The sequence below is a fragment of the Larus michahellis genome, unplaced genomic scaffold (genome assembly GCF_964199755.1).
Source record: "Larus michahellis unplaced genomic scaffold, bLarMic1.1 SCAFFOLD_115, whole genome shotgun sequence".
NCBI classification, from domain to species: Eukaryota; Metazoa; Chordata; class Aves; order Charadriiformes; family Laridae; genus Larus; species Larus michahellis.
The window spans coordinates 388,399-411,920 of NW_027435902.1; the positions used below are offsets into that span (position 1 = coordinate 388,399).

Genomic DNA, 23,522 nt, shown 5'->3' on the forward strand with positions numbered 1-23,522 from the left:
TCATTGCGACAGCGCCCGTTGGGCTGGCGGGGACCTGGTCGTCCGGGGAGTGACTGCCCCGCACGCACTCAGGGGAAACTGAGGCACACATAACCTTGAGGGTGGGGGGGGGGAGTGTCCTGGAGGGCCCCAGGCACCCAGGCAACTCCCATCCCTCCTCAATTCCCTCCCGCTCCCAGGGCGGGGGCACCCAGATGCCTGGGTCCCCTGGAGAGGAGCAGAGCGAGCACACCAAGGGGGGGGTTGTCCCCAGATTCGGAGGGGGGCACAGATGGGGGGCGGGGGCCTATTGGGGGGGTTCCCATAGATTTGGGGGTTGCTATTGGGGAGGGTGAGGGTCTCCCCAGTGCCGTGGCAGTGCCGGCACTTCCTGGTGAGGCCTGGGCACTGCTCAGGGGCTCCCCGCTGCTGCCCTTCGGAGCTGCTCCACGGCCAGGAGCAGGGTCGGGAGGCATCGGGGCTGCGCTGGGGGACTCTTGCTGACAGGCAGAGGAGGGGCACGTCAGAGAGGAGGATTGGGTGAGGAGCTGCAAAGAGCAGCCCTTTTTTCTGAGCTGAGAGCAAGCGGCAAGCGCCATGGAGGGCTGCTGCACCGTGGCCGTCAGCTTGGAGCTGAGCAGCTTATTCCCCTCCCTCCTGTATCTCTCCACCAAGGCTAAGAGGTTTAGGAGCTGCTTCCCGAGGGGTTGCACTGGGGCTGTTGGTGTCAAAAGCTGGAGCTGCTGGACTGTGGGGGTGGCTGGGCAGGGCTGGGGGGTGCAGCGAGAGCCCCTCCTGACGGCTCAAGGCACAGTGTGGCATCCCAGACTCCTGGGTTGTGATGCTGGGGCTGCCCTGAGCCCTGAGGCTCCCGTGGGAATGTCTTGGTGCCCTTGCGAGGGAAGCCATCCACAGCCAGCTTTCCCTGGGCGCTGGTACCTCTAAGGGTTCTGGCCCTGGGATGAAAAATTAGCCCGTCACCTTGGACTGGTCTCCTTTGGGAGAACCTCTCTTCCTCTCCACGGGGTCCTCTTGTGCCACCAGGCTGGCAGACCATGTTCTGGCCTCTGGGGTGCCATTCCTTTGTGGGGGTTAGGTGGCCACAGCCCTGGTTGTGAGTCCTTCCCATGTCCCCATTTCTGCTCCAGCCCTGCCCCAGGAGCAGAGTAAGGCTGGCAGTCTGAAATTGGGGCACAGCCCAGGTCCGCAGCCGTGATGGCAGTGTCTGGCTGGGCTGTTTGTGGATGCCTGCATCTGTCACCCCCTGGGCGAGGAGCATGTCGAGAGGCTGTGAGCTGGCTGTCCCCAAGCCTGACATCTCTTTCCCTCGCTTTACAGAGGTTGTGACTATCTGGGATGCTGTGTCTGCGTACATCCTGGGACAGCTGAAGCTGGACAAGGTGGGCTGGCGTCTTGGTCCCCCTTTGCCCTGGAGAGCCCGGGCCCCGGGGAGCAATCCCTCCCTGAGCATCCTGGCAGCACACCGAGAAGACCCCATATGCCAAGAGCTGCTACTTGGTCAACCAGGGGAGAAACCAAGTCCAGATCTAGCCTGAGAAAGCGTCTGGCAGACGATAGGACTTTGCCCTTTGCTGTGATCAGAGTGAAGAGACCAGGCAGAGACACAGGGCATTATGCTGGGCCAGTAATGCCAAGGATAATCCATAGGAATCAGTCCCAGGGGTATTCCCTGTGCTGCAAGTGCCTGAGATCCTCTCTAGCTAAGGGATGTTGGCAAATCCGTGCCCTGCATTTTGGTCACAACAACCCCGGGCAACGCTACAGGCTTGGGGCTGAGTGGCTGGAAAGCTGCCCGGCAGAAAAGGACCTGGGAGTGTTAGTGGACAGCCGGCTTAACATGAGCCAGCAGTGTGCCCAGGTGGCCAAGAGGGCCAATGGCATCCTGGCTTGTATCAGGAATAGCGTGGCCAGCAGGAGTAGGGAAGTCATCGTGCCTCTGTACTCGGCACTGGTGAGGCCTCACCTCGAGTGCTGTGTTCAGTTTTGGGCCCCTCACTACAGGAAAGACATTGAAGTGCTGGAGCGTGTCCAGAGGAGAGCCACCAAGCTGGTGAGGGGTCTGGAGAACAAGTCCTATGAAAAGAGGCTGAGGGAACTGGGCATGTTTAGTTTGGAGAAGAGGAGGCTGAGGGGAGACCTCATTGCCCTCTACAACTACCTGAAAGGAAACTATAGAGAGGCAGGGGTTGGCCTCTTCTCCCAAGGGAATAACGACAGGACCAGAGGAAATGGTATGAAGCTGCGGCAAGGGAGATTTAGATTAGATATTAGGAAGAATTTCTTTACTGAAAGAGTGGTCAGGCACTGGAACAACCTGCCCAGGGAGGTGGTGAAGTCATCATCCCTGGAGGTATTTAAGAAACGTGTAGACATGGCTCTTCAGGGCATGCTCTAGTGCCCAAGATTATTGGTTTGTGGTGGGGTGTTGTGTGTGGGGTTGTGGGTGTGGAGTTTAGTTGGTGGGTGCTTTTTTTTTGTGGTTTTTTTTTTTTTTTTTTTTTTAATGTGGTTGGACTCGATGATCTCAAAGGTCCCTTCCAACCACTAAGATTCTGTGATTCTGTGATTCTGTGAAAAGTTTTGAGGAGGGGAAGAAAACAAATGGAGAACATGGGCCTCTTCCACAGCTTTCCCTTTGCTCCTCTCTGAAGTCCTCACTCACCAGCCTTTGGTCTTTTTCCCGGGCAGGGCGTCCTGCTCCCAGGACTCGGGACCTTCACTATGGTCCAAGAGCGATTCCAGGGTGAAGAAGAGGTGTTTATGGCTCGAAGACCAGTCTTCCAGCTGAACATGGACAAGGCGTGTCTGCAGGAGCTCACGTTCCCCACAGGGGTTATCCCTGGTGAGAAGCCAGAGGCCACATGCCACTTCTCCACTCCGTGTCTAGGGGCAGGTGTGTGCTCTTTGGAAAGGGCCGGGAGAAACAAAGAGTTGCCTCCAAAGGTCGAGGGATGGCTTGAACGCCCCCAAAACAAACCACTCCCCAAGAGCTGTGTTGATAAATGACCTTTTCTGTGGCATTTTGTTACGAATCGTACATGGAAATTTAGCCTGCTGTAGCAGTGACGATGTTTCTCCTCCTTGCAGAGGATGTCGAGATCAAGCCACTGAACTACAGGTGACTATCACAAGCCACCTCCTTCCCGCGCCACATGGTGGAGGACTGCATGCGAGACACCATACTCCTCTACTCTTTCCAACTGAGGAACAAGCAGCACCTCTCCTTCGCCTTCAAAGACATTGGCGTTCTCTCCTGCCAAGACGGTGTCCTGTGCATGCGGTTTTATTACGACTACGTCACAGGGCTGGAGAGCAAGGCCAGCTGCATGGCACTGCTTCACACTGTAAGTTGCTCCACTTTTGAGGACGCCTCAGTGTCTTTGGGAAGCCAATCGCCGTTGGCCAGCCTGGATGTGGCAGGGCAGTGACATGCCTTTCTTTCCCCGTGCTCACCGCCACTGACTTCTGCCTTGGCAAAGAAAGTTTCTTCTGAGGTTTTGGGTCCTTGCCCTGTGAAAAGCCTGGCAGTGTTATATTGCGCAGTCTCAGGGTTTGCTCTGCAGCTTCTTCAGAGCAGAGCAAGGGCTAATGTTCATGGAGGAAGGTTTGGGAGAGGGCTGTTGAGAAGTGGCTTTCTTTTGAAGTAGGACACAGTGCCCGCTTCGTTTGGGAGCCAAGAAAAAACTGCCTTGGGAAGCTTCTAACAGCTCTGTGCCACTTTGCAGAGGCTGTGGGTGCGATGTGCAGTGGTCTCCGGTGGAGCGGCCACCACTTGGGGGATGCAGGCTGCTCCTGACCGCATGTTCCCAAGGTGAGTGCGGTTCCTCTGCAGCCCTCGACTGACTGAGCAGGCGGCTTCCCAGCTCCTGAGCAGGAGCGCATGTTGTTGGGGCTCAGCACTCAGCATTGAGTCAGGGATCAGTCCTGCAGTGACTGGTTTCTGGTGAACTAATGCTGAGTTTGGGCTACACCTGTATTCTCCCGGGGTGGCCAGGCATTGTGATCGTGTTTCTCATGCCCAGCCTGGCATCATTCCCATCAGAGAGAAGCAGCTGCACATGGAGAGGACTTTAAGCTACGTCTTCTGGTGTTGGGTGGAGATTGCAAATAAAACCTCTGCATGGCCACAAAGGGAAAGGGGTGCCATGCCTTGCACGACAGCCAGGAGGACTGGTGCTGGGGAGCTGCAGGGGGTAGGGGTCACCCTTCTTCAAACCTGTGTCATCACTTGCTTTCCAGTTTTCGATTCGTTGTGATCAGCACCGTGGTGGTGGAGGCTCTCGCCAACCAGCACAAGAAGGCTGCAGAACAGCAGAGGATCAGAAGAGGTATGGGAATGGGTCGCAGCTCTCCAGGTGGGGCCCTTCCCCATGCTGGGTGACCACAGCCTGGTTGAAACGCACTCCCCTTGGGGCTGCTCTAAAGAGCTTCCTCCTTTCCCAGGCAGAGTGTGGCATCCTGAGAAGCTGCTGCAAAGTTTTCCCTCCCCATGCTGTCAAGCCAGAGTCCAGGCAGAAGGCAGCAAGACCTGGGGGAGAAGACTTCTGCCAGGTAAGACCCTGGACCGGTCTTGGGACCTGCGTCTAACCTGCCATGAAATCAGCTCTTCCCAGCAGGACATTGCCCAGGAGTTACTTTGTTTGGTGCTGTTCTCCTTCAGGAAGCACGGTACGCACCAAGCATGCCAAGAGCTGCGCCTGTGCCAGGAGAAGATGTCAGGCACAATTGGGGCTGATGGCCACCGTTCCTGCCAGCTGTCCAGGTCAGGAAGATGTAGGTAAGATGCCCACAGAGCGGGCACCGACTGGTTGTCACAGGAAAAGGATTGAACTGCAGAAGGGAGGCGGGACGAGAGGGCCCATGAGGTCAAAAAGCACTGGGACTGCTGGAACAGTCACAACAACAGCTGAGGGAGAAAGACAATCAGGTGACCTCGCTGGGACAATGCTTCTGAGGTAGCATCTGCCTCAGAAAGACAAAGACAGACAGAGGCACTGGGAGGTTGTGGAGTGGGTGAGAAAGGTGCCTGGGAGAAAGGAGAGCATGTGGAGATGGGAATGGGAGACAGATGAAGGCGGAAAAGCCAGGGTGTTGGCAGTGAGGATGCTCCTGCTGTGCAGGTGCCTGTGATGCCATGGGTGGGTGAGTAGGCATTAGGGCAGGAGCAGGCTCCTGGCTTGTGTAGGTTCATGGGATGTCATATGGATTTGAGCTGTTACAGGGCCGGAGCAGGCTTCTGGCTTGTGCAGCTGTTTGCAGTGTCATAGGTGGATGAGCAGGTGATGGGGTAGAAGGAGGCACTTGGCTTGTTCATGTGCCTGAGTAGGTGACAAAGCTGGAGCAAGAACGTTCCATGTGCAGCTGCTTACGGTGTCACAAGTGCCTGAGTAGTTGACACGGCGTGTGCGAACTCCTGGCCTGTGCAGGTGCCTGTGATGCCATAGGTGGATGAGAAGGTGGTGGGGCAGGAGCAGGACATGGCTTGTACAGCTGCTCCTGATGTCCCTGGTGGCTAAGTAGCTGTTTGGGTATGGATGAACGCCTGGCTTTTGCAGGTGCTTGTGATGTCAGTGATGGCCTTGCAGCTAGAAGAAGTATGCAGCCGCTTCTCCAGCTGCTCTTTATGGGCTCGGTGGATGAGGAGGTGATAGGGTGGAAGCAGGCCCCTGGCTCGTTGTTTCAGGAGTGCACACAGCTGCCATCTAGATCACGGTAGGAATTTTGCAGGTGCCACCTCAACAGGGCAGAGAAGGTCGAGATGGGTGCCTCCAACGAGGGACGCCTACTGCAGATCTCACCCCCTAGTTGTACCCTTACAGTCAGGTTTCCCGGGACGTACCACCCATCATCTGATCCCCAACTGCAACCACTTAATCCTTGTTGGTGGTCTCTTGCTTTTTTACTGGTTTTCTTGGTAACCGGGCTGGCCTTTTTTCTGATGTTACCTCTTTCTCTTGGAATTGTTTCCTTGGTCCTTTTCTTCTTCATTATGCTTACATCTGCCAGTTTCCGCTAGTTCTGCGGTTTGTCCCCAGTCAGCTCCCAGTCAGCACCGTGGAGGCATTAGCCTTTGGGATGGAGGTGTGTTTTGGTATTATAATGACATTATAATGAGCAAAGTTTGCACAAAGGACAGCATTTCATCAAAATTTGACAAAATGTTGGCTCCAAGTATTGAGCGGGCAGCTAATGGGCAGCTTATCTGTTTCATGGTATCGTCCCATTCCCGTATCTGCTATACATCATAAGGTAAAGCCATGGAATAATTGCATCCTGCCCCATACCTCATGTAGCTTCACAAGCATCCTTATCAGGGAACCACAGATGCACAGATGTTGTATTCTTCATGCCCGCTGCGGCTATTTTCTACCTCAGAAGCCCACAAACCTTGGGGCTGCAGGCTTTCCTGGCACCTTTGTCCTCAAAACCACACTTTCTCACTTGGCGCAGCACCAGCCTCAAAAATTTCTATACGTCCAGAGATTGCTCCCATGCCCAAGGATCCAGGAGGGAAAACGGTGGCTTGTTCTAAAGCTCTCTGGGAACCACTTGTATGACCTCCACTCCTACTAGGATGCATCTTTTCTCACCTGATGATCTCAAGGGCCCAATATAATCAATCTGCTGGGAATGCCACAGTGTTTTCTTGTCCCGAATGTGTAAGGGAGGTGCCTTACTCGGATGATATTTACTGAGTCGTAGGCGACATTGTGAACAGGCAGTCACTACTTGTTTGCACAGCTTAGCTGATACGGGCCACCCTCAGGCCAGACCTTCCTGATACAGGTCAGCACGGCCTGTGTGGCCATGCTTAACATGTAACCATTCAAGTAAGCGTTCCCATTCCCGACCATCATCTACAATATCAATTTGCTGCAGCCACATGAGGCTATCTACCGGTTGGTTGAGCTGAGCAGTGATCGAGTTTGAACGATCATGGCCTTTTACCCAACCAATGCGCAACATTCTCTGTCCTCCTGTGTTCCAACAGTTACTTCCAACTATCTGTCTCCCAAACTGGGACTCTGTTCACCTGCCAATCATTGGCTGCTCAGTGACCATCCATTCGGTTCTCCTCTCCTGGTTGGCTCCTGCACCACCTGTGTCAAAAGGGATTTGTGCATGGGAGGGAGTCAAGTCCCTTTCTGTCTCCAGGGCTGAAAACACAGGAGGAGGTGACTCAGTTGACTCAGCTGCATCCCTTCCCTCTGCAGGGCTAACAGAGATCCCTCCCTGGCACTATCTGGGTGCCCTGTGTAACGATGGCACAAGGAAAGGCTGTTCTCATGCCCAGTTGTTTTCCCGATATGAGAAATGACACTGTTGGAAAGAAGCCTCTGTCCCTGGCTGAAGGAGGAAACATCAGCCATTCCTTCAGCCTGTTTCCCAGCACCTTCCCCTGGAGCTCCAGGGACACCTGGAGGGAGCCCAGTGGGGGCAGAGAAAGGGCTGCCTTGGGCTGGTCCTCTGCTGCTGAGCTGGGCCAGGCTCCTGGGACGGAGGGAGCTCCTGGCAAGTGGGCAGCGCTGCAGAGAGACAGCTGTGCCCAGGAGCCACGCCTCTGTGAAGTGCAGCAGGGCCAAGGGCACTGCCTGCAGGCACCAAGCGGAGAGGAGTGAGGCACAGACAGGGTGTGGAATAATTACTAAATTGGCTAAAAATACAAAAGTACAGCATTGTTCACACATTAAGGAACAGTATAAAATCAAGAGACTTCTGAGGTAGAAAATAGCTGCAGCTGGCATGAAGAATACAACACCCGTGGTTCCCTGATAAGCTACATGAGGTACGGGATGGGATGCAATTATTCCGCGGCTTTACCTTATGATGTATAGCAGATACGGGAATGGGACGATACCATGAAACAGATAAGCTGCCCATTAGCTGCCCGCTCGATACTCGAAGCCAACGTTTTGTCAAATTTTGATGAAATGCTGTCCTTTGTGCAAACTTTGCTCATTATAATGTCATTATAATACCAAAACACACTTCCATCCCAAAGGCTAATGCCTCCAAGCTGCGACCACTCCTTCTTGAGTCTGCGCCCTGAATTTCTCATAAACTATACCTTTAATTATGAAGCGAGAAAAATTTACACCAACCATAATAAAAGTATGTATGACTAAAGTCACTCAGACTCCATCTTGAAGATAAGAAATAGTATAAAAATAGCCCGAGAGAGGGGGGATACCCAGGGAAGACACCATCACGAAGAATTCCATCACTGACTTCTGGGATCAGTCGCCAGGCTGAGCCTCTCTTCCACCCCATAGGGACGCCTTTGGGTAAGACTTAGATCATACCGAGTGCTTTCTCGGGAAACTTAGAAATGTCTCTGGAGAATCTCTTTTCTACATTTATAGCCACGCTGTATCTTTATAACTTTGTCACGTGTTTTGTATATGTAACAATACTTCCATTTGCACGTGCTTTGCAGACAGTGTATTTATCACCGGCAATCCTAAGAACCTATATATCTGTTGTTTAAATTAACTGCACTTTTTTAAGTAGCTAGTCGTTTTGGTTTCTAACTGAACATGACCAAGACTCGAGAGTGGCCGTGCTAGTTCAGGAGCACGACTAGACTGAAGGTGCAGCCCACTATTAGTGTGTCCAAATCGTAATAGTTTAATACATATTAAATGCGATTGGACTGATAGTGCTGAATTGAGCATCACTCAGAATTTAAACCTAGCCGCACCTAGCCTCCCACCTCGGTGAGGAGCGTTAGAATGCAGGGGGGTTTATTATCTGCCAAAACCGCTTTGCCCCTTTTCTCACAACAGAATTTTGGTGTCGTTGGCAGGATTGCCATGGATAAACTGCTGCAAAAATATGATTGTGTCCCTTCCCAGGCTGGGAAGGAGTGGGCCCAAAAATTTTGGAAGGATGAAGAGAAAGTGATGGAATGTACTGAAGAGTGTTGGGCTTCACTAGAGCTCAGAGCGGGGAAAGGCAAAGGTGTGATCTGTGCGGTGTTAGGTGCCTGTTTATCTCATGCACAACCAGAAGCTAGGGAAACCCCTGCTCCTAATCTAATTTCTGCTGTAGAATATGCAACTCTGAAATCGGAAAATGAGGTGTTGAAGTCATCACTAGCTTTTCAGAAGGAGACAGGAGAAAAATTAAGAACTCAAGTTGGTAAGCTTGTGAGAGAGAATGAACGCTTAGGAAACCCTAATGCTATACTCGGGAATGAAGATCACCAACTTAAAATGTTATTGGAAAGGGTGACTGGGCTCTTAGATAAAATGCAGCCCTCGACCCAGGTCCAACAAATTCGTAAGTTAATGTGTTATCCAAGTTCCGGAACCCAGACTGGAGATTTTTGGTCTAATAGTGAAGATGAGGAAGAAGATGAGGAGGGAAGGACTTTTACTGTGAAATCCCGAGTCTTTCCTTTACGACCTCTGATTAAAACTGAAACCACAGTTGATGAGGATGATGATGAAGTCCGCAACACTGTGCGTACTATTCCTTGGACATGAACAGAGTTAGCGAAAATAAGGGAAAAATATTCGAGGCAGCCAGAAGAGTCGGCTGTTGAGTATGTGTGGCGAGTTTCTTCTGAAGGAGGAGATAGAATTATGTTGAGTGAGGAAGAAGCAGGAGACTCTTGGGGACCAGGAGTGTTTTTAACTACAATGGACGGGGATCATAATTATTCCCTAACTGCTTGAGCAGCCTATTGGGCAGGTGGTATTGATCTGCGAGAGAGGGGGGAGTCGTTAGAGATTAGAGCTCCAGGCTACTCTGATCTGTTTGCGGCAATACGGAAAGCAGTTTGTCTGCAAGCCATGTATGACAGGGAGGAATTTCGGAAATCCCCAATGTCAACCGCTATCGACCCCAATCGACTATCCCCTCTCATCCGTGGTCTTCCCAATTGCCTGAAACCATTCCTTGTCCGCATTCAAGATCGTATACGAGATGCTCGGGATGCTCATGGCCGGGGCCATTGTCCCTACATGCCCACCTGGAATGAATATGTACAGGAAATAGACCAATATGGGTGCCGAATGGGCTGGGCCAGCCTAACTAGTGAAAAATCCTCTGAACACCCCCGAAAGGTTCACCAAGTCCGAACTCACACTCAAAACCCCAAACCGGTGGAAAGGTTTAAGCCTGATAAGGACCAGAACGAGTTGTGGCGTAAAACCCTACAATTAGGGGTACCCCGACAATTCTTGCACGGTGTCCCTGCGGGAGATCTCCGTACGCTGGTCCAATCTCTTAACTAGAAAGAATAATGCGGCTGGGGAGAAAAGTCTAACCAGAGAATCCCCAAGCCATGAGAAAATTGTGCCTTCTGCATCGGTGCGTAATTTGATTGATTTGTCAGAGTCCCAGTCAAAAAACTCCTATCCCCAGGGAGGGCAGTGAGCCACCCTGTCCGGCCGGTACTAGCTATTCAATGGCTCTCTCATAAAGATTCTGAACCTATTATCACCATTCCTGTCGGACCCTGGAGGATGTCGGTAAACTTTATTATTGATACCAGAGCCCAAATGTCTGCAATCACTAACGAAACAGCACAACTTCTAGTTATAAATCCCACCAGACATAGAGTCAACTTCACAGGAGTTGATGGTGTGGTAAAAACATGCACCGTTGCAAAAATTAACCTCTGGTTGCCAGGAGACCAGCGAATGACTAGGGCGGAAGTGTTAGTGGGTGCCTCGTTTACTAACCTCCTAGGATTTTACGTGCTGCGTGGGCGAACGTGGAAATTCCCAGATGGAACTGTGTGGAGTTTTGCACGATGCGAAAAAGGAATAGACACAGTGAAATTGAGTCTGTTGGAAACTTCCATGCCTTTACCTCCCTCTAAAATCACTAACGTCCAGCAGTACCCACTGCCTGCACTTGCAGGAGCAGACGGGGTGGTATCAGATTTAGAAAAAAGAGACATCGTTAAGAGGACTCACTCACCTTATAATTCACTGGTGTGGCCAGTAAAGAAACCAACCGGGCAATGGCGTTTCATAGTAGATTACCGAAAGTTAAACGCCAGCACTGCACCCCTGACCGCCGCAGTTCCAAATATCGCAGAAATTGTGACAATGGCACAAGGAGCTGCCCATCCTTGGATGGCTGCCTTGGATGTTAAAGACATGTTTTTTATGATTCCCCTCCTTGAGCAGGACAAAGCACAGTTTGCATTCACGTGGAAAGGAGTCCAGTATACCTTTAACCGACTTCCACAAGGATACAAACATTCCCCCACCATTGCTCATAATGCTTTAGCTAAAGTGCTGTCAGAGATTCCTGTTTCACAGGGATGTATGGTATACCAATATATTGATGACATCCTAATAGGGGGAGAGAACCAAGAAAGTATAAAAGACATGATGGAAAACATCCGAAGAACATTACTTGATTTAGGATTGGAAATTCCAGACTCAAAGTGTCAGGGACCTGCACAGGAAGTTAAATTCCTGGGGGTCTGGTGGATTAAGGGAGCTGCTTCTGTCCCTCAGGATACCCTGGAAAAAATAGAGCATGGACAGAATCCATCCAGCATGAAGGAGTTACAGCAAGTTCTGGGAACTTTAAGCTATTGGCGTAAACACATCCCTGTCTTTTCCATCATTGCTCGCCCCCTTTATTGTTTGCTCAAAAAGGGTAAATCCTGGGAGTGGACTGAACAACATACTAATGCTCTGGAATTGCTAATAAAGGAGCTAAGGATATTCCAACAGCTTGATCCTATACATCCAACTGACCCTGTCCATGTAGAATTGTCGGAGGATTTTTAGTACAAAGGGGTCATCCTGTGAACACTCCAAGCACCGAAGAATTGCTAACAACTATGTAGGCTTTGCACCGAAGAATTGCTAAAAACTCTGTAGGCTTTGTTAGTTTGAAGGTTATGTGAAAACATTGTAGTGATGTTAGAAATGCTGAGACAACTAAGATATGAGAAAGTGTGCTGAACTCAGCGTGCCAAATGCAGAACTTCACCCAGGATATAGGAGGGGTGATTGTCCGCGTGGACAGATGCTTTAAGCCAATTATAATATGTTGCTTACCGCATGCACAGCTCGTGCAACCAATCGGCAAATTGTCGGCGTGTGATACAGAATCAGAACGTCTATAATAACTGAGCTATCTGTACAATAAACTGGCATTAACCTGATCATATTGGTCGTTGTGTTATTGTCCGAGCCTTCCGCGTCAACATAGAATGGAGGTTCAGTGAATATGGTTCCCATTGTAATTTATGGCAGAAGGGACCAGCAGGACTGAAGAGACCATTAGAATTTAGCTCTCACTCCTTTAATGATACTGAGAGCAGATATTCAGACCTTGAGAAGGGTTTACTGTCCCTGGTGCGAGCATTGCAACGAACAGAGCAGATAAGAAGAGAACAGAGTGTGATCATTCGGGGACTTTTCTGCCTCCTAGATGTGGTCTGTAAAGGGACAACACCACCAGCTGGCATTGCCCAGAAACCTACAGTTCAAAAGTGGTATGCTTATTTAGAAGGCATTAATGAAATCATGCCAATCTCTGAAGGCAGTATTAAAGTATCCAAGCTCCAAAAGAATATAGATGGTGCCCTATTGGTCCAATCCCCACCAAACAGACCATCTCCGATCCAAGAAGCACCTCCTCTGAAGGAAGGCAGTGGTATCACAGGAGTGTGGTTTACTGATGCATCATCTCACCGTGAGAACGATAAGTGGAAATACGAGGCCGTAGCACTGGAAGTAGCAACGAGAGAAAGAGCAATTGAAACAGGAGAAGGTAGTGCACAAGTAGGGGAACTCAGAGCTGTCCTAATAGCTGCACAACATGGGGCTGCTTATATTTACACTGACTCATATGCTGTTTTTAAAGGAGCCACTGAATGGATAGGTCACTGGGCAGACAACGATTGGCGGGTGAATAGAGTCCAGATTTGGGAATCGGACAGTTGGAAGCAACTGTTAGAAATAGGAGGACAGAGAACATTGCACATTGGTTGGGTAAAAGGCCATGATCATTCAAACTCGATCACTGCTCAATTCAACCAACAGGTAGATAGTCTCACACGGCTACAGCAAATTGACACTGTAGATGATGGTCGGGAATGGGAACGCTTACTTGAATGGTTACATGTTAAACGTGGCCACACAGGCCGTGCTGACCTGTATCAGGAAGGTCTAGCCCGGGGGTGGCCCGTGTCGGTTAAGCTGTGCGAACAAATAGTAACTGCCTGTTCACAATGTCGCCCACGACTCAGCAAAGATCATCCGAGTAAGGCGCCTCCCTTACACATTCGGGACAAGAAAACATTGTGGCATTCATGGCAGATTGACTATATTGGGCCCTTGAGATTATCAGGTGAGAAAAGATATGTCCTGGTAGGAGTGGAGATTATCTCCAGCCTCAGTATGGCCAGCAGTTTCAAATCAGCTACCGGGGATAACACAGTGAAAAGCCTAAAAGGGTGGTTCAGCACACTTCCCCTTTATCCCAAAGCTCATCATCAAGGGGCAGATTCTTAAGTCCGCTCAATAAGGTGTCATTGTCGGGGGTTTCAGATAGTGGCAGTGGAACCAGACTAGTCTGTGGAGTTGGGTCAGGTTCGACTATATCTATCTTGAGTTCGAGTAGCAGCGCTATTTCATCCTGTTGCCAATGACAGGTTACAAAAGTGGGTTCCACGAGGGTAAAATTATACCAACAATCTCCCTTATCAGTGATACAGTGTTTTGTTGTCATTGAGCGTGGGTTCTGAGGGCGAGATATTTCTATTCTTGTGGCCTTCTCACGGTTTGAGCTGTTGATCATTCTACATCCTACTTGGACTTCCTCTCCTGGCCTGCCTTTCAGGGTTGGGTACCAGCTATTCCAGGTCCACTCATGTTTTGAAAACACCTCATTTTCATGTAGGACTACAGTGGCCAGGCTCAATTTTCCTTCTCTTGTTCCTGCCATCGCATTGTGTTTTACATAAGCTTGAGACCACGGCCATTCTGGGTCTCTTTGAGTACAAACAACAGCGAGTAAAAAGGTAAAACTGAATAGCATCAATTCCATCTGCCAATTCGTCATTTTAAAATTTAGGCCTCCAGATGGACATACATAATAAAAATAATATTATTGCCAGGATCAATGTCAGGATACCCTGGAGACACTCGAGGTTAGTGTAGGCCAATGCGTCTGTCCACGTACAGTTCATCCAAGGTTCCTGTAAGACACAAAGGAAAAGAAAATCTGCTCCGTCTCATTTGACCGACGGGGTTAAAAAGAGGGCGAGATCCACCGGGTGCTGATCCGGTGTATCTTCCCTGAACAGTCTTTGGCTTCCCATGCATGGGGGTTTTTGGGAGTAGCTAGCACCATTGGTACTGTGCCAATTTGAGGCATTTTCACTAACACAGGTCACCCAGGGTGAAATTGTCCTAGGTATTTTCGTGGTTCATTGGGAACTTTTGGAGTGATGATATCGGCAGATACACAGAAAGCTTTCATTTTAGGACAGCCATCTCCACTCCATCTGTTATTTAATTGATAGATGGCATCATCCAATCGCAAATGCCAACCAGGTTCATGAGTTTTTGCAAAACGCTTAACTAATCCATTGGTGCGTTCAACAATGCCATTAGCCTGAGGATAATAGGGAGTATGAAATACCCATCGAATCCCTTCTTCTTTGGCCCAATCTTGTACCACTGTAGCGGTAAAGTGTGAACCGTTATCACTTTGGATTTCCTCAGGAAGGGGAAGTGTGCTGAACCACCCTTTTAGGCCTTTCACTGTGTTGTCCCCAGTAGCTGATTTGAAGCTGGTGGCCATAGTGAGGCCAGAGATAATCTCCACTCCGACTAGGACGTATCTTTTCTCACCTGATGATCTCAAGGGCCCAATATAATCAATTTGCCATGAATGCCACAATGTTTTCTTGTCCCGAATGTGTAAGGGAGGCGCCTTACTCGGATGATCTTTATTGAGTCGTAGGCGACATTGTGAACAGGCAGTTACTACTTGTTCACACAGCTTAACCGACACGGGCCACCCCCGGGCTAGACCTTCCTAATACAGATCAGCACGGCCTGTATGGCCACGCTTAATTTGTAACCATTCGAGTAAGCGTTCCCATTCCTGACCATCATCTACAATGTCAATTTGCTGCAGCCACATGAGGCTATCTACCTGTTGGTTGAACTGAGCAGTGATCGAGTTTGAACGATCATGGCCTTTTACCCAACCAATGTGCAATGTTCTCTGTCCTCCTATTTCCAACAGTTGCTTCCAACTGTCCGATTCCCAAATCTGGACTCTATTCACCCGCCAATCGTTGTCTGCCCAGTGACCTATCCATTCAGTGGCTCCTTTAAAAACAGCATATGAATCAGTGTAAATGTAAGTAGCCCCATGTTGTGCAGCTAGTAGGACGGCTCTGAGTTCCCCTACTTGTGCGCTACCTTCTCCTGTTTCAATTGCTCTTTCCCCCGTTGCTACTTCCAGCGCTACGGCCTTGTATTTCCACTTATTGTTCTCACGGTGAGATGACGCATCAGTAAACCACACTCCTGTAAGATCACTGCCTTCCTTCAGAGGAGGTGCTTCTTGGATTGGAGATGGTCTGTTTGGTGGGGATTGGAACAATAGGGCACCATCTATATCCTTCTGGAGCTTGGATACTTTGATACTACCTTCAGAGATTGGCATGATTTCATTAATGCCTTCTAAATAAGCATACCACTTTCGAACTGTGGGTTTCTGGGCAATGCCGGCTGGTGGTGCTGTCCCTTTACGGACCACATCTAGGAGGCGAAAAGGTCCCCGAACAATCACGCTCTGTTCTCTTCTTATCTGCTCTGTTCGTTGCAATGCTCGCACCAGGGACAGTAAACCCTTCTCAAGGTCTGAATATCTGCTCTCAGTATCATTAAAGGAGTGAGAGCTAAATTCTAATGGTGTCTCCGGTCCTGCTGGTCCCTGTTGCCATAAGTTACAATGAGAACCATGTTCGCTGAACCCCCATTCTACATAGACAGGGTCAGATGGATGTATGGGGCCAAGTTGTTGGAATAACCTTAGCTCTTTTATTAGCAATTCTAGTGTATTAGTATGTTGTTCAGTCCACTCCCAGGATTTACCTTTTTTGAGTAAACAATAAAGGGGGCAAGCAATGATGGAAAAGACAGGGATGTGTTTACGCCAATAACTTAAAGTTCCTAGGACTTGCTGTAACTCCTTCATGCTGGAAGGATTCTGTCCATGTTCTATTTTTTTCAGGGTATCCTGAGGGACAGAAGCAGCTCCCTTAATCCACCAGACCCCCAGGAATTTAACTTCCTCTGCGGGTCCCTGACATTTTGAGTCTGGAATTTCCAATCCCAAATCTGGTAATGTTTTTCGGATGTTTTGCATCATGTCTTGTACACTTGCTTGGCTCTCTCCCCCTATTAAGATGTCATCAATATATTGGTATACCGTACATCCCTGTGAAACAGGAATCTCTGATAGCACTTTAGCTAAAGCATTATGAGCAATGGTGGGGGAATGTTTGTATCCTTGTGGAAGTCGGTTAAAGGTATATTGGACTCCTTTCCACGTGAATGCAAACTGTGCTTTGTCCTGCTCAAGGAGGGGAATCATAAAAAAACATGTCTTTTACATCTAAGGCAGCCATCCAAGGATGGGCAGCTCCTTGTATCGTCACAATTTCCGCGATATTTGGAACCGCAGCGGTCAGGGGTGCAGTGCTGGCGTTTAACTTTCGGTAATCTACTGTGAAACGCCATTGCCCGGTTGGTTTCTTTACTGGCCACACCGGTGAATTATGAGGCGGGTGAGTCCTCTTAATGATGTTTCTTTTTTCTAAATCTGATACCACCCCGTCTGCTCCTGCAAGTGCAGCTGCAGGCAGTGGGTACTGTCGGACGTTGGTAATTTTAGAGGGAGGCAAAGGTATAGATGCTTCTAATAGGCCCAGTTTAACTGTGTCTAATCCTTTTTTGCGTCCTGCAAAACTCCACACAGTTCCATCTGGGAATTTCCACATTCGCCCACGCAGCACGTCAAATCCTAGGAGGTTAGTACGTGAGGCACCCACTAACACTTCTGCCCTAGTCATTCGCTGCTCTCCCGGCAACCAGAGGTTAATTTTTGCAGTGGGGCACGTTTTTACCACACCATCAATTCCTGTGAAGTTGACTCTGCGTCTGGTGGGATTTATACCTAGAAGTTGTGCTGTTTCGTTAGTGATTGCAGACATTTGGGCTCCGGTATCGATAATAAAATTTACCAATATCTTCCGGGGTCCAACAGGAATGACAATAACGGGTTCGGAGTCTTTATGTGAGAGCCATTGAATTGCTAGTACCTGCCGGACAGGGTGGCTCACTGCCCTCCCCGGGGATAGGAGTTTTTTGGCTGGGACTCTGACAAATCAATCAAGTTACGTTCCGGTGCAGATGGCACAATTTTCTCACGACTTGGGGATTCTCTGGTTAGACTTTTCTCCCCAGACGCATTATTCTTTCTAGTTAAGAGATTGGACTAGTGTACGGAGATCTCCCCTAGGGACACCGTGCAAGAATTGTCGGGGCACCCCTAATTGTAGGGTTTTACGCCACAACTCATTTCAGTCCTTATCAGGCTTAAACCTTTCTTCCGATTTAGGGTTTTGAGTGTGAGTTCGGACTTGGCGAACCTTTCGGGGGTGTTCGGAGTATTTCTCACTAGTTAGGCTGGCCCAGCCCATTCGGCGCCCATATTGATCTATTTCCTGTACATATTCATTCCAGGTGGGCATGTAGTGACGACGGCCCCGCCCATGAGCACCCCGAGCATCCCGTATACGATCTTGAGTGCGAACAAGGAACGGTTTCAGGCAATTGGGAAGACCACGGATGAGAGGGGCTAATCGATCGGGGTCGATAGGGGCTGACATTGGGGATTTCCGAAATTCCTCTCTGTCATACATGGCTTGCAGACAAGCTGCTTTCCGTACAGCCGCAAACAGATCAGAGTAGCCCGTAGCTCTAATCTCTAACGGCTCCCCCCTCTCTCGCGGATCCATACCCCCTGCCCAATAGGCTGCTCGAGCAGTTAGGGAATAATTATGATCCCCAGGCATAGTGGTTAAAAACACTCCTGGTCCCCAAGAGTCTCCTGCTTCTTCCTCACTCAGCATAATTCTGTCCCCCCCTCAGAAGAAACTCGCCACACGTACTCAACAGCTGACTCTTCTGGTTGCCTCGAATATTTCTCCCTTATTTATGTTAACTCGGTTGGTGTCCATGGAACGGTACGCACAGTGGTGTGAATTTCATCATCGTCGTCAACCGCAGTTTCAGTTTTAACCAGAGGACGTAAAGGAAAAACTTGGGATTTCAAAGTAAAAGTCCTTTCCTCCTCATCTTCTTCGCCATCCTCACTATTAGACAAAAAATCTCCGGTCTGGGTTCCGGAATTTGGATAACACATTAACTTACGAATCTGTTGGACCTGGGTCGAGGGCTGCATTTTATCTAAGAGGCCAGTCACCCTTTCTAATAACATTTTAAGTTGGTTTCCTAAATATTCATTCTCACTCACAAGCTTATCAACTTGAGTTCTTAATTTTTCTCCTGTCTCCTTTTGCAAGGCTAATGATGACTTCAGCACCTCATTCTCCGATTTCAGGGTTGCATATTCTACAGCTGAAATCAGATTAGGAGCAGGGGTTTCTCTAGCTTCTTGTTGTGCACAAGATAAACAGGCGCCTAACACAGCACAAATCACACCCTTGCCTTTCCCCGCTCTGAGCTTCTGTGAAACCCGACACTCTTCAATACGTTCCACCACTTTCTCTTCATCCTTCCAAAATTTTTGGGCCCACTCCTTCCCAGCCTGGGAAGGGGCACAATCATATTTTTGCAGCAGTTTATCCATGGCAATCCCGCCGGACTACGCCAAATTCTGTTGCGTGAAACGGGGCCAAGCAGTTTTGGCAGAAGATAAACCCCCTTGCGTTCTAACACTCCTCACCGAGGTGGGAGGCCAGGTGCGGCTAGGTTTAAATTCTGAGTGATGCCCAATTCAGCACTATCAGTCCAATCGCGTTTAATATGTGTTAAACTATTACGATTTGGATACACTAATAGTGGACTGCACCTTCAGTCTAGTCGTGCTCCTGAACTAGCACGGCCTCTCTCAAGTTTTGGTCGCGTTCAGTGAGAAAGCGAAACGACTAGCTACTGAAACAGTGCAGTTAATTTAAACAACAGATATACAGGTTCTTTAGGATTGCCGGTGATAAATACACTGTCTGCAAAGCACGTGCAAATAAGGATATTGTTAAGTATACAAACGCGCAACAAAATTATAAACGATACAGCCTGGCTATAAATGTAGGGTAGAGATTCTCTAGAGAAATGTCTAAGTCCCCGAGAAAGCGCTCGGTGTAATCGAAGTCTTACCCAAAGGCGTCCCTATGGGGGGGAAGAGAGGCTCAGCCCGTTGACTGATCCCGGAAATCAGCGGTGGAATTCTTCGCGATGGTGTCTTCCCTGACATCCCCTCTCTCTTGGGCTATTTTTATATTATTTTTTTATCTTCAAAGTGGAGTTTGAGTGACTTTAGTCATACGTACTTTTATTATGATTAATGTATTCAAGGAGCAGTGTTCACACCTCGGGGGCGGATAGCCTCCGGGATGGAGGTGTGTTTTGGTACATTGTGGTGAGCAAAGTTTGCACAAAAGGACAGCATTTCATCAACATTTGACGAAATGTTGGCTCGGGTAGCATGTAGGCCGCTTATCAGTTCCGTAGTACCATCTCGTCCCCATATCTGCTATTCGTCACAAGGGAAGGCCACGGAACAAGCGTGTTCCGTTCCATCCCTCGTGTAGTTTCGCAAACAAACTTGTACAGGGAATCACAGATGTTGCATTCTTCGTGTGCTAGCTGCGGCTGTGTTCTACCTCAGAAGCCTCTTGATTTTATGACTTTCCTTAATGTGTGAACAATGCTGTATCTTTGTATTCTTGGCCAATTTAGTAATTATTCCACAGATGGCTAATAGGAAAGTATTCTCCAACGATCTCTCTGGTCTGTACAAAAGGCAGAACGCATCTGGAGTCACTTCTAGCTCTGGGGGTTGTGATAACACCATCCTTGAAACTTCAGATAGAATTGTTTTTCAGAAGACCGGAAAGAAAATTTTCTTCAGCAGAACACCCTCTCTGGTACATGCAACTGGGACAGCACTCTGAGCAACTCGCCTAGGTGTGTTCTTCTGAAGTACGTAAGATTATGGGTCATTTGAAGTTACATCATAAAATAGATAGACTAAACAACCTGCCCACAGCCAAAAAAAGTACAAGCGAGCCATGAAACCAAGGACATTACCTGATCGTTATACATCCCTGGTTTTTATATATCGCATAACAGCCTACCGATGTCAGGAGCATACTCAAGTCACAGATCCACAAAGACAGGCTTCTGAATGTCTAAGTTAGCCTGAAATTTTGATTTCCAGCTTACTAATGTACCGGGAATGTTGTGATCTGTGTGAGCATTTAGGTAAAGCCTGTAATTGCAGAAGTGAAGCTGTGGAGGCATTCTTTCAGAGCCTCAAGGAAGCTGTTCACGGTAGAAACCAGAACACGTAAAAGTCACAGCAAAAGAACCCTGCACATAATAACCTTACAGCCTGTGAAAGACAAGGAATGCCACTACAAGTATTTCTCGGCTATCGGAACACAGTCACAAAATAAAATGTACTTTCACCAAAATTTGGAATAGATTTTAAAATTAAACACATTTTAAAATGAAAAGTGTGCAATGAAATGTTATCTGAAATTTTCATACAGATTCTTTTCTACTAGAAGTTGAAAGTTGCTTTTGACTCTTGAAAAATACAGAAAAATACTAAACACCACAGGAAAATGCAGACCGATGAAAATAGAAATGAAATAAATTGCTCGTTCATACCTTAAGTTCCTCAGTTTGCTGCTTCACTGTCTCCAGACCTGTTCCAGCTGGGGACATAGATGCCAACCCGCTGCCAGCAATGTCCCCCCAGTCAAACATTGCCTGAAAATCACAGTACGAAACTGAAGCATGAGCAGAGAAATAGTGTCAGATTTCAAAGTCGCATTAAGTAAAATACCAGAATTTTTTACTCCAGAGAACAAGATTGCTGTGCGCTTTGAAAACAAAACAAAGCAAACCAAAACCAAACAGCTTTCTCCAGCGGAACCTAGGGGTTTTTGCAATACAAGGGATCCAGTATTAACTAAAGTATTCCACGTAATGGTTACGAGAATGTACATGCTGCAAGACTGAACCCCTATTAGCAGCAATATCCTGCCAGTACTATTCATGCGGACTAGTACTCTACCAGTACTCTATTCTGGAGTAAAATCAGCAATTTTTATGAATACCCCAAAAGGTAAATACAAGACAAACTCTGTTCTGCACTCCTTCGGAGCAAAGATGGAAGGTGGTAGCTGAATGATAACACACTTTAAATGATGATGACAAATGAACTTCTGTTGAAGGATAACGGTATCTGTATCAGGAAGATGGAACGCGACCCATTCAGTACAGATTAGACAGTGATGGCCAATACCTGAGCTTGACTGAATCTCCTCAGGATAAGGCAGCTGGAACTTCAAAAAACAAATGAAGTCTCCCCAGATCTGAGGCTTTGTGGGTACTTCCCTTACTCCTGATATAATGCAGAACAACCTCACGAACACTCCACTTAAAGATTAAGAACACTATAGCACTCTGGGCAATTAATTACATAGAGGAAAAAATACCTCTGCCAGGCCCTTTTTCCTCCTGCCTGTTATCTGTGATTCATGACGGAGAAGGGCTTAGGACGGCTTCTCAGAGCTGCCCACTGCTACACAACTCCTTGGCAAAAGGAGAACTAACCCCCCCAACACGCTCAACAGGGTGAGGCAGCTGTAGCTAACAATCTGCCCACAATACTTTTAATATTGTCTATTGAAATGAGCGTAAGGCGGCAGTTACATACAGTTCTTGTACAAAGTACCAAGCTTGTAGGATGCACAACGTGCAGCCCCAGGAAATACAAAGCTCTTAAAGCAACGGCAATGTTCCTAATGTAACCCTACAAGTCAACCTCTGGGCAGTATGAAAATAAGAGACCTTGGAGAAAAAAACATGGAAAACAAGGTATTGCATTATTATTAAGATGTGTTCTGCTGCTCGGTCTGCACCGAACACACAAGCAACTGCCCTCAGTGTCAGGTGAAACTCTGTTTTTAAAGATCCAATGAACCAAGACAGACAGTAATTCCACTGGGCAAAAAGACAGCTTTGCAAAATCTGACCATGAAAACCCTTCTACTGTTTCCATCTTCCAGCCATTCACTGACAAAAGACATGAGGCCTGCCACTCAGCCAAAACTTGCAAAGAATAGGCAAAAAAATGAAATAAAATACAGCACATATAGAGAAAAGATATCTTAAAAAACCACTGGAAAGTTTACCTACCGATTTTAAAAGTGAATCATCTTCCAAAGTATTGTGATTGGATAAATTACACTAAGAATTAGTATGATGGTCCAGTATGTCTATATTCTTAGTATAATTATGCTAAGAATTCGTGTAATGGTCCAGTAACATTATGTTAATATTTTGGGCTTAAAATAGTCAAACTGAAATATTTCACTTATAAAAAAGGTGGAATAAAATTGAAGTTCTTTCACTGCCCTCCACTCAAAGAAAACAGCTGCAGGTGAGTATACGGACCTGTATTCTGTTCCTTTCCGATCATGTAAACGTGTCACACCTTCAACTCGCCTATTATGTTACGTACTGACTGCCACCAGGAAATGTGAGCAGGATTACTATAAACTTGTGTCTTACCAATAAAGGGGACATCAATTTCGAATCTATACATAGAGGAGTATATGAACAACTACATGCAGAAAACAACCCAAACAGACTTAGTCTTCAATGGAAGAAAAACCTCCAACCCAACCAACCCCGAGAAAAAATATCTGCCTACTGAAGAAAACAGTCGCTAGAATCAGTGACACATGTCACCTTCCCAATCACGTAACATTTTTGACTACAACCACATTAAGTCCTATTGACTCAAGATTGGGTTAGGTGTATCACACCATCTTACCTGCAGTCCTTCTTGGTATGGAACAGCTGCCTGCAGAGCTTCAACAAGCTTATCTGCCCGGTCTTTCCTTGTTTTGATTAAGGCATCCCAGGCAGAATTCAGCTGCAAATAGGTGAAATTCACTCCAATGGACAAAAGAATGTTACTGCTGCTGTATAATGTGCGTTCACTCATTATTCACTCATCAATAACACCAATAAACTAAGCATGAATAGTTCACATTAATTCCATGTTAAAACTCTTGTTCTCCTTATCACTGCATAGTTACTTTCCTTCAGAATGCACTCGACGTTCTGTATGGCAAAAGCTGTAAAATTCAATACTGATTATTGAATAGTTTCATTAACATACGGATTACAGTCAATATGGGAAATAGTATTATTAAATCATTTGGAACTGCATCCTTATCAAAAAGGTAGCTTAAA

The 23,522-nt window shown here is 47.8% G+C and overlaps 2 protein-coding genes across 2 annotated transcripts; both read left to right on the top strand.

The window, feature by feature from the left end:
* The first annotated feature begins 1,254 nt into the window (after positions 1-1,254).
* Positions 1,255-3,704, top strand: LOC141736765 (coiled-coil domain-containing protein 81-like). Its single transcript, XM_074571334.1, has 3 exons — positions 1,255-1,379; positions 2,689-2,893; positions 3,088-3,704. The coding sequence occupies exons 1-3, from the start codon at positions 1,257-1,259 to the stop codon at positions 3,120-3,122; spliced, it is 363 nt and encodes a 120-aa protein (XP_074427435.1). The 5' UTR covers positions 1,255-1,256; the 3' UTR covers positions 3,123-3,704.
* Positions 3,153-7,318, top strand: LOC141736760 (uncharacterized). The gene is made up of 6 exons (XM_074571329.1): positions 3,153-3,344; positions 3,726-3,811; positions 4,240-4,328; positions 4,444-4,551; positions 4,661-4,762; positions 7,215-7,318. Exons 1-6 carry the CDS (start codon positions 3,153-3,155, stop codon positions 7,316-7,318), a joined length of 681 nt encoding a protein of 226 aa, XP_074427430.1.
* Positions 7,319-23,522: the final 16,204 nt, after the last annotated feature.

Excerpts from the sequence above, each read along its gene's own strand:
- LOC141736760 (XM_074571329.1), top strand. The coding sequence starts at position 3,153 with ATGGTGGAGGACTGCATGCGAGACACCATACTCCTCTACTCTTTCCAA. Across the intron at positions 3,345-3,725 it reads GCATGGCACTGCTTCACACT|AGGCTGTGGGTGCGATGTGC; the intron begins GTAAGTTGCTCC and ends GCCACTTTGCAG. Across the intron at positions 4,763-7,214 it reads CGTTCCTGCCAGCTGTCCAG|GGCTAACAGAGATCCCTCCC; the intron begins GTCAGGAAGATG and ends TTCCCTCTGCAG.
- LOC141736765 (XM_074571334.1), top strand. The coding sequence starts at position 1,257 with ATGTCGAGAGGCTGTGAGCTGGCTGTCCCCAAGCCTGACATCTCTTTC. Across the intron at positions 1,380-2,688 it reads GACAGCTGAAGCTGGACAAG|GGCGTCCTGCTCCCAGGACT; the intron begins GTGGGCTGGCGT and ends TTTCCCGGGCAG. Across the intron at positions 2,894-3,087 it reads CACTCCGTGTCTAGGGGCAG|AGGATGTCGAGATCAAGCCA; the intron begins GTGTGTGCTCTT and ends TCCTCCTTGCAG.